Source organism: Callithrix jacchus, chromosome 4 (genome assembly GCF_049354715.1).
Source record: "Callithrix jacchus isolate 240 chromosome 4, calJac240_pri, whole genome shotgun sequence".
Classification (NCBI taxonomy): Eukaryota; Metazoa; Chordata; class Mammalia; order Primates; family Cebidae; genus Callithrix; species Callithrix jacchus.
The window spans coordinates 6,159,903-6,174,206 of NC_133505.1; the positions used below are offsets into that span (position 1 = coordinate 6,159,903).

Genomic DNA, 14,304 nt, shown 5'->3' on the forward strand with positions numbered 1-14,304 from the left:
CATCATCACACCCAGCTAATTTTTTGTATTTTTAGTAGATGGAGTTTCACCGTGTTGGCCAGGCTGGTCTCAAATTCCTGGCCTCAAGTGATCCACTTGCCTCGGCCTCCCAAAGTGCTGGGATTACAGGTGTGAGCCACCGTGCCCCACCAGTAAAGATTTTTAAGGCTTTTGCTACGTGGTGTGCATTGGCTTTTTCTGCCATCTGCTTTCTGATGAGATTGTCAACGATGAGAGGCTATGTTTAGAAGCCCTGTCCATACTGTGAGAGGCTCTTAATTCAGCAAGATGTACTTATTTGGGGTTTATGCTACTGAAAACACAAAAGACGCTGAGTGCAGGGATCCCCTTTCCTGCGTGCTGACCTCCGCCCTGCACATCACTCCGCAGGTTGCCTTCTGAAGTGTTCTGGCCATGGCCACTGTGACCCCCTCACAAAGCGCTGCATTTGCTCTCAGTTGTGGATGGAGAACCTTATACAGCGTTATATCCGGGACGGAGAGAGCAACTGTGGTGAGTTCTGCTTCAGAGGTGGCTTTGGGTGAGGAGCTTTAAGTCAGCTCATTCTCAGGCAAATCTGCCTAATATTCGAAACCAACCTGGGCAATATAGTCAGACGTCATCTTTACAAAAAACTGAAAAAAATAAGCCAGGCATGCTGGGGCATGCTCACAGCCTCTGCTACTCAAGAGGCTGAGACGGGTGGATTACTGGAGCCCAGGGCATCTAAACCAGCTTGGACAACATAGTAAGACCATGTCTTAAAAAATTAACTGGGTGTGGTTGCATGCACCTGTAGTCCCAGCTATTCAGGAGGCTGAGGTGGGAAAATTGCCTGAGCCCAGGAAGTCAAGGCTGCAGTGAGTGGACAGAGTGAGACCTTGACTTAAAAAAAAAAAAAAAAAAAAACGAAGAAAGAAAGGAAGGAAGGAAGGAGGGAGGGAAAGAAAGAGAAAAGAGAAGAGAAGAGAAAAAGAACTATCTGCCTAGCTTTGCAGCTATAAAACATTCAGTGTTTGCTCACCTGAAGCCAAGTGAACCAGCTTACTTGGTAGCGAGTTAAGACCCTTGTTACAATCTACTTTTTGGGGTGTCTTTAGGCTTTTACATAAAACCTCCTAATGAGAAAATTCCCTTTGGCGGAGCAGAACCGGCTCACTACTGTGGCATTTCTAAGAAAGAATTGCCTGAGCCATGGGCTGCATTTGCAGGTTACGCCTGCCTTGGCTGAGGCTCAGTGTGATTTGCTGGTGAAGTGGCCCCTGGTGTGGATCTGCTTGAATCAGGTAAAGAAGAGAATTTGGCCCACTCTTCCAGCTGTTCACACAGGCAGGCAACAAAAATTGGAGCCACAGCCGGCCAGGCTGGTGCCTCTGAGATCCCTTCTGGGGAGAAAATTGTCATTTAATGGCAGTGTACTAAGCAAATTGGTTGTTAGGGGAACCAGATGGACATAATTTGCAGCAAAGATAGGAAGAGCTGACTGCCAAATTCTATTTCCATTGAATACTATATAAAAAGCAGAAAATAGCCGGCTCTTGGATCATTATTCCAATGAGATTATATAACATTTAATAAAATTAGACTTTTTTTTTCTTTTTTTGAGACAGAGTCTTGCCCTGTTGCTCAGGCTGGAGTGCAGTAGCACAGTCCCAGCTCACTGCAACCTCCACCTCCTGGGTTCAAGCGATTCTCCTGCCTCAGGCTCCCGAGTAGCTGGGGTTACAGGTGTGCGCCACCATGTCTGGCTAATTTTTGTATTTTTAATAGAGGTGGGGTTTGGCCATGTTGGCCAGACTGGTCTCAAATTTCTGACCTCAAGTGATCTGCCCGTCTCAGCCTCCCAAAGTGCTAGAATTACAGGCGTGAGCCATCATTCCCAGCCTATTAAACTTTGCTCCCTAATAGTTAAACTGGGCTTCTCTGCCACTGAATTACTGTTGCAGAGGTTTTCACATTAGATTTCTGCAAGGATGAGGAAAGAACGAGGGTCAAGTAGTTTCGGAATTGTTCTCTGGCTGTGAAAAATGTCTTCAGGCCATAAACAGCCATAGAGACGCTTTATTAAAACCAAGCCAGAACTTTTAGGGGTGGGGGTTGTGATTTTTGGCATTCTGGAACGAATATTTTGATGTGGCATGTGTATGTGTTTATATAAAAGGCATTACTATGTAACTGACTACTTTTAGTTATTTCACATTATTCTGTTCCCAGGTTAGCATGAAATATGTGATCCGTGAGGCCCTGAAACCCAACACATAAAAGTAGGGCAATTTTAGGTTGTTCTTGATTTTTCTGTGTCTTCCCTTGCCGTGGTCTGCCACCAGCCTGGTGAGGCCTTACCAACTCCATACTGTTGCAGATGGTAGGCCACAGGCGGCCCTTACTCGCAGGGATTCGGAAATATTTATTGTGAATCATCAGAATAAAGTTGTTCCGCAGAGAGCCTCTAACTGTGTCCTGTCTGGTTTTCTTGTGTTTCAGAGTGGAGCATATTCTCTGTGACCGTGCTGGCTTTTACTCTCACCGTGCTAACGGGAGGCTTCGCTTGGCTTTGCATCTGCTACTGCAAGAGGTACCTAGAGCGCTTACTCGCGGGAAACGGAGCCCCCACACTGTGCGCTATGGCAGCTTAGGGACTGTTTACTTGGGCTTGTTAAACTGCTAAGCTGTTTAATGACCACATTCTCTGTGAAGACAAACTCGACTTTAAGCACACCTTATAATGCACTTTCTGCCACCAGGTATAAGTGCCCAGATAAGCGGAATATTAGAGGCGGCTTCTTCTCATTGCAGCTCTTGTGATTTCTAGGAGGTTCCATGGTTCTGTATCAAATCTAATGTTATTCTCCGCCGGTCTCACATTAGAGTCACTAAACAGGTACTGTATTCTCACTCAGCAACAATCAACAGAGGACCGCTGTGACCAGTGTTTGGGAGTTTCTCCTACACACCAGGCAAGCAACAGGTGTGCAGTGAACGACCACTGGGTGTCCTCCAATTCGCTTTTGACGCTGTCTATCTGGAGATAACGTCAGATCCCACAGGTTAAGGGCTCCGTCCCCAAGACCGCCCCCCACCCCATTTGGATGCCAGTTATATACCCGGGTTGTTTTACTTGGGCTTCTGACTATAACTTGGGTCCCTCAGTTCTCTTCTTGGGTTCAGTTAATTTGCTATGGTGGCTCGAAGACCTCAGGGAAACACAGTGGTTATTACGAAGGATTTTACCAGGGATACTGATGAAGAGGTGCACAGGGTGAGGTATGGGGAAGGGGCCCAGAGCTTCCATGCCCTCTCTGGGCATGCCATCCTCCGGGAACCCCATATTTGGCTGTCCGGAAGCTCTCTGAACCCCGTCATCTTAGGCCTTCTATGAAGACATCATTGGATATTTACAGGCATGATTTCTAACTGTATAAAAGTAATTGGACATAAAGGGTAGGATCTGATACTAACAGGCTGAGTGGGCAAGCCCAGCAAGGCCTGTCCAGATTCTTCTCGGCCCCTCTGTAAAGCACTCCATCCTCCTGGGTAGGAGGCGGAACTCCTTCTGAAATGAGGGTTTTATGACCTATAATCAGACAAAGTAGGTCAGAGAATTTCTTTATAGCCAGATTGGAGACAGAAAGGCAGGAGAAGATTCTTGCCTTGGGGAGAATAAAGAGCAGGTGAAAGGAGGGCAGGAGAAGGTCAGAGAGAGAGGGAGATTCTGTTTTCTGAGGCCCAAAGTGCCCCGGCATTATAATAAGGGCCGTGGGAATTACTAGCCAGGAACCGTGATAAAAACGTACATCTATTATATATCTATATCAGAACTATGTAAGTGGCCTTCCAGGTCTCAACAGGAAGGAGATCTAGAAGTATACTGTTACAAATGGCAGATTGTGATTATTTTCATTATGTGAAACAATAATCCACTGGAATCATTTTTAACAAATCTGAAACTGTAACTGAGGCAATAGCACCGCCAAAGAGCACTTTTGCTTCATTGTTTCCTTTTTCCATGGAGCTGACCTCTGAGAAGCCTCGAGCTGCCTCATTGGCCAAATCTTCCAGAACTCCATGATCAGCCCTCAGTGAGGAGACTTGGAGGGAAAGTGATCGCTCAAGTCCTTGGAAGAGAGCATCAGGTCTGCTCTTTCACGTGAAACACTACAAATGCTCTCCAAAGATGTGATTTTTTTAAAAGTATATTTTAGGCCATGCATGGTGACTCACGCCTGTAACCCCAGCACGTTGGGACGCTGAGGAGGGTGGATCATTAGAGGAGTTCGAGACCAGCCTGGCCAACATAGTGAAACCCCATCTCTACTAAACATACAAAATTATCTGGGCGTGGTGGCGCACTCCTGTAATCCCAGCTACTTGGGAGCCTGAGGCAGGAGCATTGGTTGGACCTGGAGGCGAAAGTTGCGGTGAGCTGAGATTGCGCCACTCAACTCCAGCTTGGCAACAAAGTGAAACTCGGTCTTAAATATATATATATATATTTTTATAGTTGTTTTTCAGGAATCACTTACAGATTATTTTACTTTTATTTGTGATTATGTTCCCAAAAGTGAGGCTGGTGAAAGGCAGCAAGGCACAGGCACATAGAGGCCTAAATTCCATTACGTTTTCCCAGAGACATTTGGGATGGTGTGACCCTACCGTGCGTGGCATTAAGCATCCGCAGCTTTGTGACTTATCTATCTAGTAAAGATGATGGTGGTAGGGATAACTGTGAGCATTTATTAAGTATCTGCCATTGTGATTAATGGCTAAGTGCTTTGTATGTATTATCTTATTTAGTCCTCCCTCAACCATGTGAGAAAGGAACTATTCTTACTCCCATTTTACAGGTGAGGACATGGAGGCACAAAAGTCTCAAATAATTTCCTCAAAGTCACCAGCTAGCAAGGTGCTAAATTAAGGCCTGTGCTCCTGATCATCACGCTCTCAGAAAACGGCTTTTAGGCTGCAGAATTACTGTCTTGTTCTCTACATGCCTTAGCATGGTTTCGATGTGTATGAGGGATATGGGAGCAGCCTAGCCTTCATATGTGGAGGGGGAAAAAGATGAAAAAGATAGGGAACAGTTGTCGCTAACTAATTGTGGGAATTTATTATAATTTTTGTTTTTTTCTTTTGTTTTTGTTTGTTTGTTTTGAGATGGAGTCTTGCTCTGTTGCCCAGGCTGGAGTGCAGTGGCATGATCTCGGCTTACTGTAACCTTCGCCTCCTGGGGTTCAAGCGATTCCCCTGTGTCAGCCTCCTGAGTAATTGGGATTACAGGTGCCCACCACCGTGCCCAGCTAATTTTTCTGTTTTTAGTAGAGACAGGGTTTTATCACGTTGGTCAGGCTGGTCTCGAACTCCTGACCTCAGGTTATCCACCAGCCTCGGCCTCCCAAAGTGCTGGGATTACAGGCAGGAGCCACCACGCCCGGCCAATTTTTGCTTTTTTTTTTTTTTTTTCTGATGGCCAGTTCATGACATCTTTTCATTACTGAGCCACTGGACATTGCAGGGTGGTAAAGGTTCAGGGGAACATTTGCTCATCCAGGCTTTTCTGAGTAAGGAATTAGTCATGAAGAGGAGCTCCTTGGGCCAACACTCAGGTGTTGAGAATTGCACTAAAGATCTTGGCCCCGCAGCCTGAGGCTTAGCTGAGACCTGTAGATAAGTGGGCAAGAGTGATGTGGCTGTTTATACCCCGATATCTGTTTCTCCAAGATGCATAATGTCCCTCTGAGCTTCAACCTGGCCTGTGTATGCTTCCTTAATAAAAGACCCAAACTACCTCATAATAAAGGCAAATGTTTCCTTCAGTGTCTTTCCTGTGTTTTAAATCCTGGATCTCAGTTACCTTTCTAAAGATCTGAGTTGAGCTTTTCATTGTTGCTTTCAGACAAAAAAGGACGAAAATCAGGAAGAAAACAAAGTACACCATCCTGGATAACATGGATGAACAGGAAAGGATGGAACTGAGGCCCAAATATGGTAAGGCAGTCTCTAGACTCATTGCCGGGCACCTTCACACGATTTAACCTAGGTGTGCCTGTGAGCTAACCAGGATGGAGGGAGACCAGTCAGCTGGAGTCAGCACTTTGATTTCGAGGGAACAGTGAGGCTGGAATTTTGTGATGAAAAACAACCTTCAGGCCAGGCACGGTGGCTCATGCCTGTAATCCAAGCACTTTGAGAGGCCAAGGCAGGTGGATCACTGGAGCTCAGTAGTTCAAGACCACCCTGGGCAACATGGTGAAACCCTGTGTCTACTAAAAAATACAAAAAAAAAAAAAAAAAATCAGCCTGGGATTACAGGTGGCACACACCTGTAATCCCAGCTACTCGGGGGGCAAAGGCAGAAGGATTCTTGAGCTTAGGAGGTGGAGGTTGCACTTAGGCAACATGGCACCACTGCACTGAAGCTTGGGCTACTGTGTCTCAAAAAAAAAAAGAAAAAGGAAAACAACTTTCATCTCTCCTGAGAATATGCTAACATAGGGTGGGGGTGGGAGGCAGTAGTTTCATTATAAATTTAATTAATTTTGGCATGGGCCGGGCGCAGTGGCTCACACCTATAATCCCAGCACTTTGGGAGGCCGAGGTGGGTGGATCATGAGGTCAAAAGATCGAGACCATCCTGGTCAGCATGGTGAAACCCGTCTCTACTAAAAATACAAAAATTAGCTGGTGCGCACCTGTAGTCCCAGCTACTTGGGAGGCTGAGGCAGGAGAATTGCTTGAACCCAGAAGGCGGAGGGTGCGGTGAGCCGAGATAGCGCCATTGCACTCCAGCCTGGGTAACAACAGCCAAACTCCGTCTCAAATAAGCGAATAAATAAATTTTGGCATGATACTTCAAGGCATGAATGGATAAGGGATGTGAAGTGTCATCAGTTGAGCGCCAACCAGTGATCACAGGGCAAAGACTGCTCTTTACACAGAGGTGTCCCCAGCACCTGGGTGCTTTTCTACTCCTGGTGGGAGGATGGGGGACAGTGGAAGACGCTCCCACCGTCCGCCCCTGAATGCTGTTCCCTTTAGGTCTGCTAGGCCAGAAATGCAGCAAGAAGACACTTGCACTTTGAAGCCTCACATTTTTCAGCAGCTGCGTTATCTACTTAGCCACTGATATGGATGGACACAAAGGCTCCACAGAAAATGGGCTTTCTTCACAATGAGCGCCTCTTGCCCGCCTCGGTTAACTTTTTCAGTCTTGTTTGTTAACTGCTGCATACTTTTTTCTTTCTGTTTAAGAAACGGGGTTTCACCATGTTGGTCAGGCTGGTCTTGAACTCCTGACCTTGTGATCCGCCCACCTCAGCCTCCCAACATGCTGGGATTACAGGCGTGAGCCACAGTGCCTGGCCTTTTTAAAATTTTTTTAACTGTTGCATACTTAGTGAAACTTCTTTGGCCCTCTGAGGCTGCTGAACACCAATTCTGTAGATTTTCCGTATTTCTGGGTTCATGACTAAGTGATGAAGATATCATTTTCAGAGCTGAGAGATGCAAAACCTTGTTCACAGTGAGTGTTGAATGCCTACTGTGTGCACAGACACCGGGGCAGGCCCTGGAGACTGGGAGAGGAGGAAGCACAGAGCCTGCCTCTACAGGCTGAGGGAGGATAATTGTACTGGGGTGCAAGGAGTTCTGCCAGCGCATGGACGATGCGGCGTAGGAGCACTCGGGTCAGAAGGAACGATTGTGTGCACACAGTGTAGCGAACAGGGCTCTGGCAGGAGAGTGTCGCAGGAAGTAGACATGGCTGCAGACGTGGAGTGCTGGCCATTTGCATTGTGTAGCATCGAAGTATTATCAACTGACTTTATACCTAAGAGCTCAACGTGCTTTAGGCCGCATTGTCACACCCACCTTTATCTTAAATACACTCATCCTTCTTACATTTCCCTGTCTATTCACAGAACCCCCCTCCTCACTGACCCAGTTTGAAACCTCAGTCACTGGTGCTCCACACACGCTGCCCCCACTCCAGACCCCCCCACCTTGCTAGTCTCTTGCCCTCTTTCCCCATCATTACCGTCACCACTCTAGTTCAGGTCCTTACAGTTTCACCTGTGAACTAATAGTAATATAACAACAGATATTTAATGTTGAATATGCACTAGGTACTTCTGAAGCACTTTACTCATGGAATTCTAATCCTACCCACAGCGCTATGAGGTATGTGCAGTGATTATCCCCATTTTACACAAGGGGAAACTGAGGCAAAGGAAAGTTTAGCAACTTGCCCAAGTAACACAGCTGCTGAGTGGTGAAGGCGGGCTGGAGGCCGGGCTCTTCCTCTACACTGCACTGGCTCCGCCTTGGCCCACGGGGGCTGCTCTAACAAAACGCCACGGACGGGGAGGCTTATGAACAACAGATATTTCTTACCCAGAGTTCTGGAGGCTGGGAAGGCGATCTGAGCATCTGGCCAGGGCCACTTCCTCAGAGATGGCGCCTTCTCCCTGCATCCTTATATGGTGCAAAGGGCAAGGCAGCCTCTGGTGCCTCTTTTTGTTTTGGAGACAGTCTCTATCCTCCAGGCTGCAGTGCAGTGGCACGATCTCAGCTCACTGCAACCTCTACCTCCTAAGTTCAAGCGATTCTCATGCCTCAGCTTCTCAAGTAGTTGGGATTACAGGCGCCTGCCACGATGCCCAGCTATTATATATATATATATATATATACGTATATATATATGTACGTATATATATATATATATATATTTTTTTTAAATAGAGACAGGGTTTTGCCGTGTTGGCCAGGCTGGTCTCGAACTCCTGACCTCAGGTGATCCACCCTCCTTGGCCTCCCAAAGTGCTGGGATTACAGGTGTGAGCCACCATGCCCGGCCTCTGGTGCCTCTTTCATGTGAGTAATAATCCCCTTCGATCACCGCCCAAAGGCCTCACCTCTTAGTGCCACCATTTAGGGATTAGATTTCAGCACCCGAATTTGTGGGGGTGCGAACATTCAGACCCCGGCAGCCTCTCTGTTTCCTGTCTGTTCTCCTTCCAGCCTGCACACTGTGGTTTTATTCGTATCTTAGAACAACATTTTAATAGCGTCATTCCTCTGCCTATAGGATAAAATCCAAACTTGGTATTCATGTGCTTTTCTGCGAGGTCCCTGCCTCTCTCCAGCCTCCCCTTCGTCATTTCCTACAGGAATCATTGGCTCCAAACAAATTACTTTTTTTCTAACTATTCCTGGATGCCTCTGTACACTCCATGCCCTTCCCCTGCCTTCCTAGCTTTTCTTCCTTCTTCAAATCTCACTGATAGAGACAGGAGACAGCGAAACACCACCTTCAAGCCTAAAACAGCCTGAAGGCAGAAAAGGCCCCGCCCTCCCCCAGCTGAGTCTGTCAATAATGTCCACCTGTGCACTGCGGGAAGGGGCGGGAGCCACAGGAACTTCCCGTGATTTGCAGTGGGGTGAGGCCTGCCTCTCCAATTCCTGTCTGGACTTCAATCTGTGAGGAGAGAGGGTGTTGGCAAGACTCCGTCTCTATTTGCTGAGAGTTTTTCTTTCTTTGCTTTTTGCCCAATAAATTCCATTTTTCTCAGCTTTCTATGTGTCCAAGAGCCTCATCTTTCCTGGTAGTGTGACAGGAGCCCGGTTTTAGCTGAATAAGAAGGCTCTGCAGCGTCCCCCTGTGGGAATCGTCACTGCAGCAACCCCTGTCATAAGTGTATGCGCTTATCGCCTCTGGATTTATAGAAGATTTAAAAACGATCTTACCTGTCATGAGCCATCTTCTCATTAGTCTGTGCCTTTTATGTCCTTTTTGTTTTTCTTCCTGAGACAGGGTCTTGCTCCGTCACCAAAGCTGGAGTACAGCAACACAATCATAGTTCACTGCAGCCTCGAACTCCTGGCCTCAAATGATCCTCCTGCCTCAGCCTCCCAAAGGGCTGGGATTACAGGCATGAGCCACCATGCCCAGCCAAGTCTGCGTCTTAAACCCCTAGCTAAACACTATAAATTCTTTGAGAGTAGGAATTGTATCTAATACCTGTTCTGTCCCTTAGTTTGACGCCCTGAGAACAAATATTCTGCCAAAAATGCTCTAACCAAGCGGTAAAATCACAGAAGCTTTCCTTTGTTGGATGCTTAGGATTACTTTAAAGGCTGGGCCAAGAGCTTGAATGCTTCACTCAATCCTCCCCGTAAACTCACGGGGTAGATGCTGTGTTACCCTCCCCATAGAGGCTGAAAGCTCGGAGAGCTCAGGTATCGTGCCCAGGGTTAAGCAGCTGGCGACTGTCTGGGGTGAGGCACCAAACCCCTGCAGTTACTGGCTAGGAAACCCAGCCTGCCTGCCGCCGTGGCCGATTGCGCTCCAGGTGCGCCGAGCACCGCCCCGCCTCACCACGGGACCCGCACCCAGAACCACCGACGGCTGAAGCGAGTCGTGGCGTTCCTCCTCAGGCCCTTCTGTGCTTCTCTCTAGGTGTCAAGCACCGAAGCACAGAGCACAACTCCAGCCTGATGGTATCCGAGTCTGAGTTTGACAGTGACCAGGACACAATCTTCAGCCGAGAAAAGATGGAGAGAAGGAATCCAAAGGCTTCCATGACCGGTTCCATCAGAAACGGAGCTTCCTCCAGTTCCTGCTCGAAGGACAGATAATGGAGCAGTCCGTTGTAAAGCGGAAGGACCCCACAGGAATCCTCGAATCCAGGACCAGTCACGTGAGTGACGGCACAGAACCCACTCTTCTCGAATAGTTCATTGACATCCTTTTACAGCGGGCGAGGTGTGTATCTCCACGTATTCGAAGACCGGTTTTTGAGGCACAAAAGGTTGGTCTTTTAACTGGGCTGCTTGTTAATGGAGATAACGCCTGGGTAAAACTCTAAGGTATATACTTAAAAGAGTTCTGTGTTTTTGTAGCTGGCACAATATCATATTGCTCATGTTAAAGATGAACAACTCTATAGAACCTTAGAGAAGCTCAATTAAGGATTTACAGAGGGATGATTTCTCTTAGCAGCTGTGACTGCCTCTAAGGAACAGCATTCTAAACAGGGTTTCTCTTGTAAAACCTGTAGTCAGGCGGCGGTTAAAAGAGCTTCCCTAAGAGGCATGGGTTGCCTTCTTGGAGGTGCGGAGACTCTGGCGTGCAGCAAGCTTTCTGCTGACAACACTCACAGCAAAGCCCTCCTGGTTTTTTATTCTGTGCTGTGTCAATGGCAGTTTCCGCCTCTCTCGAGAAAGCAGCTGTTGGCAATTGAAGAGCTAAGGAAGAATTGTATTCTCAGGACTGAGGCCAAGGGAAGGGGAGGAAGAGCTTCATGCCGTGTAGGTTGAAGGTAGCATTTTAACATTATCTTTTCTTCCTCTAAGAAAAACGACACTGAAGCCTCTCGGTGTTGTTTAGTAGGGTAATACTCTAATGTAAACCGAGCCCAAGTTGACATTAAATGCAGTAGAAGTGATTAATTCATTAAGTATTTATTATGTTGTGTAGGCTTTGCATTTGGACTGCCATAGATAGGGTTAACAACTCAGCAATTGTGTATATATTCCAAAACTGAAATACGGTCAGTCTTAGCTTGGATGGCGTGGTTACGATACTCTGGTCCCCGACACCCCACAGGTACTTTCCAAAAGAATTGGACATAGATGTATTCACTTCATATGTTTAAAAGTACATTTAAGGCCGGGCGTGGTGGCTCACGCCTGTAATCCAAGCACTTTGGAGGCCACGGCGGGCGGATCACCTGAGGTCGGGAGTTCAAGACCAGCCTGACCAACATGGCGAAACCCCGTCTTAAAAATAAATAAATAAATAAATTTAAGTTCACTCCAGCCTGGGCCACAAGAGTGAAACTCCATATCAGAAATATATATGTTTAAGTTTTTCTACTGAATAAATCTTATTTCAAACATGAAAGAAAATTAAAACATTCCCACCCACAGAGCAGGACTCCGGAGCAATTAACTGGAGTTAATTACAGTCTGCTGAGTTGACTGGTTCGGGGTAGTTCCCCATCCACCCTTGGCCCTGAGGCTGGTGGCTTTGGTGGTGCCTTTGGGTGTGCCTTTGGCATTCTTTGTGGGAAGATCAGAATGAGAGATGGAACCAGTGTTGTGACCACACCTGAGTAATACCCTGTTGCACATGCTTTTGTAACAGGTGGGAAAACTGGGATTGCATTGCTGATTAATAAGCAAGGTATTTAAAGGACAGGGCAGGAGGGCCAGAGAAAGTGTTTCTCCATGGGCTCTTAAAAAAACTCAGCTTGTAGGTACTTTTGCCATCTTCAGGAGTATTCATCCTCATGGGACCTTCTTACTTTTACTTACTGTAATTTACTGGGAAAAGGTAGAACCAAAAAGTGTGTCGTTTTATTTTTAAAATAATTCTTTTGCTTGTGCCTACACCTTCTGTATAACTAGCCAATCCAATACTGTCTATAGTGTTAGAAGGAAAATGTGATGCTTTTTTTTTTTTAAACCAGTATTGAGCTTCATAAGCCTAGAATCTGCCCTAACAAGTGACCAGGGGTATGGTTTTTTTGCATGCAAATGGGAATTTCTGGCATAGAGGACAGCAGCCCAAATGTGAAGTCATCAGGCATATGCTGAAGAAGGGAGTGGACACTTACCGCTTCACCTACATAACGTGCATTTGACATCCTCAGTTGATCCTTAGGACCAGCCTTGAGAGGAGACACTATTCTGATGTTGCAGACAGCCCTCTGAAGGCCCAGAGAGGCTAAGTAGCTTGCCAGGGGTCAGGGCCAAGAAGCAGGGGATCTAAGAACTGAATGCAAATGTTTTAAACTGTGAATTCTGCTTTCCAGTACACACAGAACTCCTGCCTTGATGGATGGAGGGCAAATTCTGGTGGAACTTTCAGGCCACTTGAAAGTTCTGTTCCCAGGACTAAGAGGAGTTCCTTTTAATAGGCGCAGAGAGCCCAGGACGGAGGGAGAGATGGCCTGCCTAGTCTCCCATGCATCACACCAGGCCACCCCTCCCTGGAGCGTTGCTGTGTACTTCTGCCCTCCTCCTTCTCTGTCCTTGGCCATCTGAGCCTGGCCTCTGATCCTTCCATCACAGGAAGGATCTTGAATCTATGGGAAATCAAGCATCACAGTAGTGATCAGAGAGTGGGTCCTGTCTTGTTACCCCATTTCTCAGCAGAACAGAGCACGAGATGGAATGACCAGCCAGCATTCTTCATCGTGGACTGGTAGTCACTTATCATTGAGGGTCTTTGGAAGATAAAGCACCCGAAGAGCTTTGGACAGTGAAAAACAGGCCCTAGGATAAGGGAGTGGGTATTTGTAGGGCTCACAGACTGACAAGCATTTTAGTTGCTGGTTTATATTCTATGAAGGAGGATTCAAACCATGGCATGACAAGGCTAAGCATGTGTATGACTAAAGGACTATCTGAGAACCGTGCAGTGAGGTGAGAAAATGTACCCCTTAATAAGCTATGTGCATGCCACCCTTTGTGCACGGGATAGGAGCGTGACTGCCATTTTTTGTGTGTGACAAAGCTATTATGGACTGTTTTAATCTTGGTTTTATTTCTTAAAATGTATTATTTTCCCCTATGTGTTGACAAGGTGTCATTTCCAATATAACACTATTAAATATACGCACTAGTGTAAAGGTGTGTGTATTTTCTGTAACGCTTATTTTTAGCGGGAGATTTGTTTTCTTCATGCTGAATTGTTGAGGGATTTCCCTTGAGTGTGGATCAGCACCCTGTGGCCTGCAGCTTGTATGCGCACGCCCCACGAGCCAAAAAGTGGGTCTTATGTGTTCAAATGCTTAAAAATAAATCAAAAAATATTTTGAAACATGTGAGCTATATGAAATACAGATTTGTGTTGATAAAGTTTTATTGGAACACATCCATATTCATTCATTTATGTATTATCTATGGCTGCTGTTATGTTACAACAAAGTAGTTTTGACAGGGACTGTCTGCAAAGCCTAAACTCTTTACCATCTGGCTGTTTATAGAAAAAACAACTGTGGAAGCCTGGACTAACATCCCCTGCTCCTTCCCTGTTGGAAGACAAGCATTTGGGAAGAACTGAGAATGCGCAGTCAGCTTGCCTTCCTCTGCGCGGGTGGCTCTCTGCTATTTTTTTTTTTTTCTTTTTTTGAGATGGAGTTTGGCTCTGTTGCCCAGGCTGGAGTCCAGTGGCTCAATCTTGGTTCACTGCAACCTCTGCCTCCCTGGTTCAAGCAATTCTCTGCCTCAATCTTTCAAGTAGCTGGGATCACAGGTGCCTGCCAACACACCCAACTAAGTTTTTTTGTATTTTTAGTAGAG

The 14,304-nt window shown here is 46.5% G+C and overlaps 1 protein-coding gene and 1 long non-coding RNA gene across 18 annotated transcripts in view; one reads left to right on the forward strand and one right to left on the reverse strand.

Moving 5' to 3' along the window:
- The window catches only part of LOC118152733 (uncharacterized), a 46,852-nt gene extending 36,991 nt beyond the window's left edge, over positions 1-9,861 (reverse strand). Inside the window, exon 1 of the long non-coding RNA XR_004741473.3 lies at positions 9,742-9,861. This is a non-coding gene — a long non-coding RNA (uncharacterized LOC118152733). The remainder of the gene's footprint in view (positions 1-9,741) is intronic.
- Positions 1-13,631, forward strand: part of KIAA0319 (KIAA0319 ortholog) — a 108,297-nt gene extending 94,666 nt beyond the window's left edge. For all 17 annotated transcript variants that reach the window (XM_078368184.1, XM_078368192.1, XM_054253677.2 and 14 more), the window contains 4 exons: positions 391-513; positions 2,485-2,575; positions 5,894-5,985; positions 10,454-13,631. In XM_078368184.1, coding sequence (XP_078224310.1) covers positions 391-513; positions 2,485-2,575; positions 5,894-5,985; positions 10,454-10,632 — 485 coding nt within the window. In that variant the 3' untranslated portion in view covers positions 10,633-13,631. The remainder of the gene's footprint in view (positions 1-390; positions 514-2,484; positions 2,576-5,893; positions 5,986-10,453) is intronic.
- The last annotated feature ends 673 nt before the right edge of the window (positions 13,632-14,304 follow it).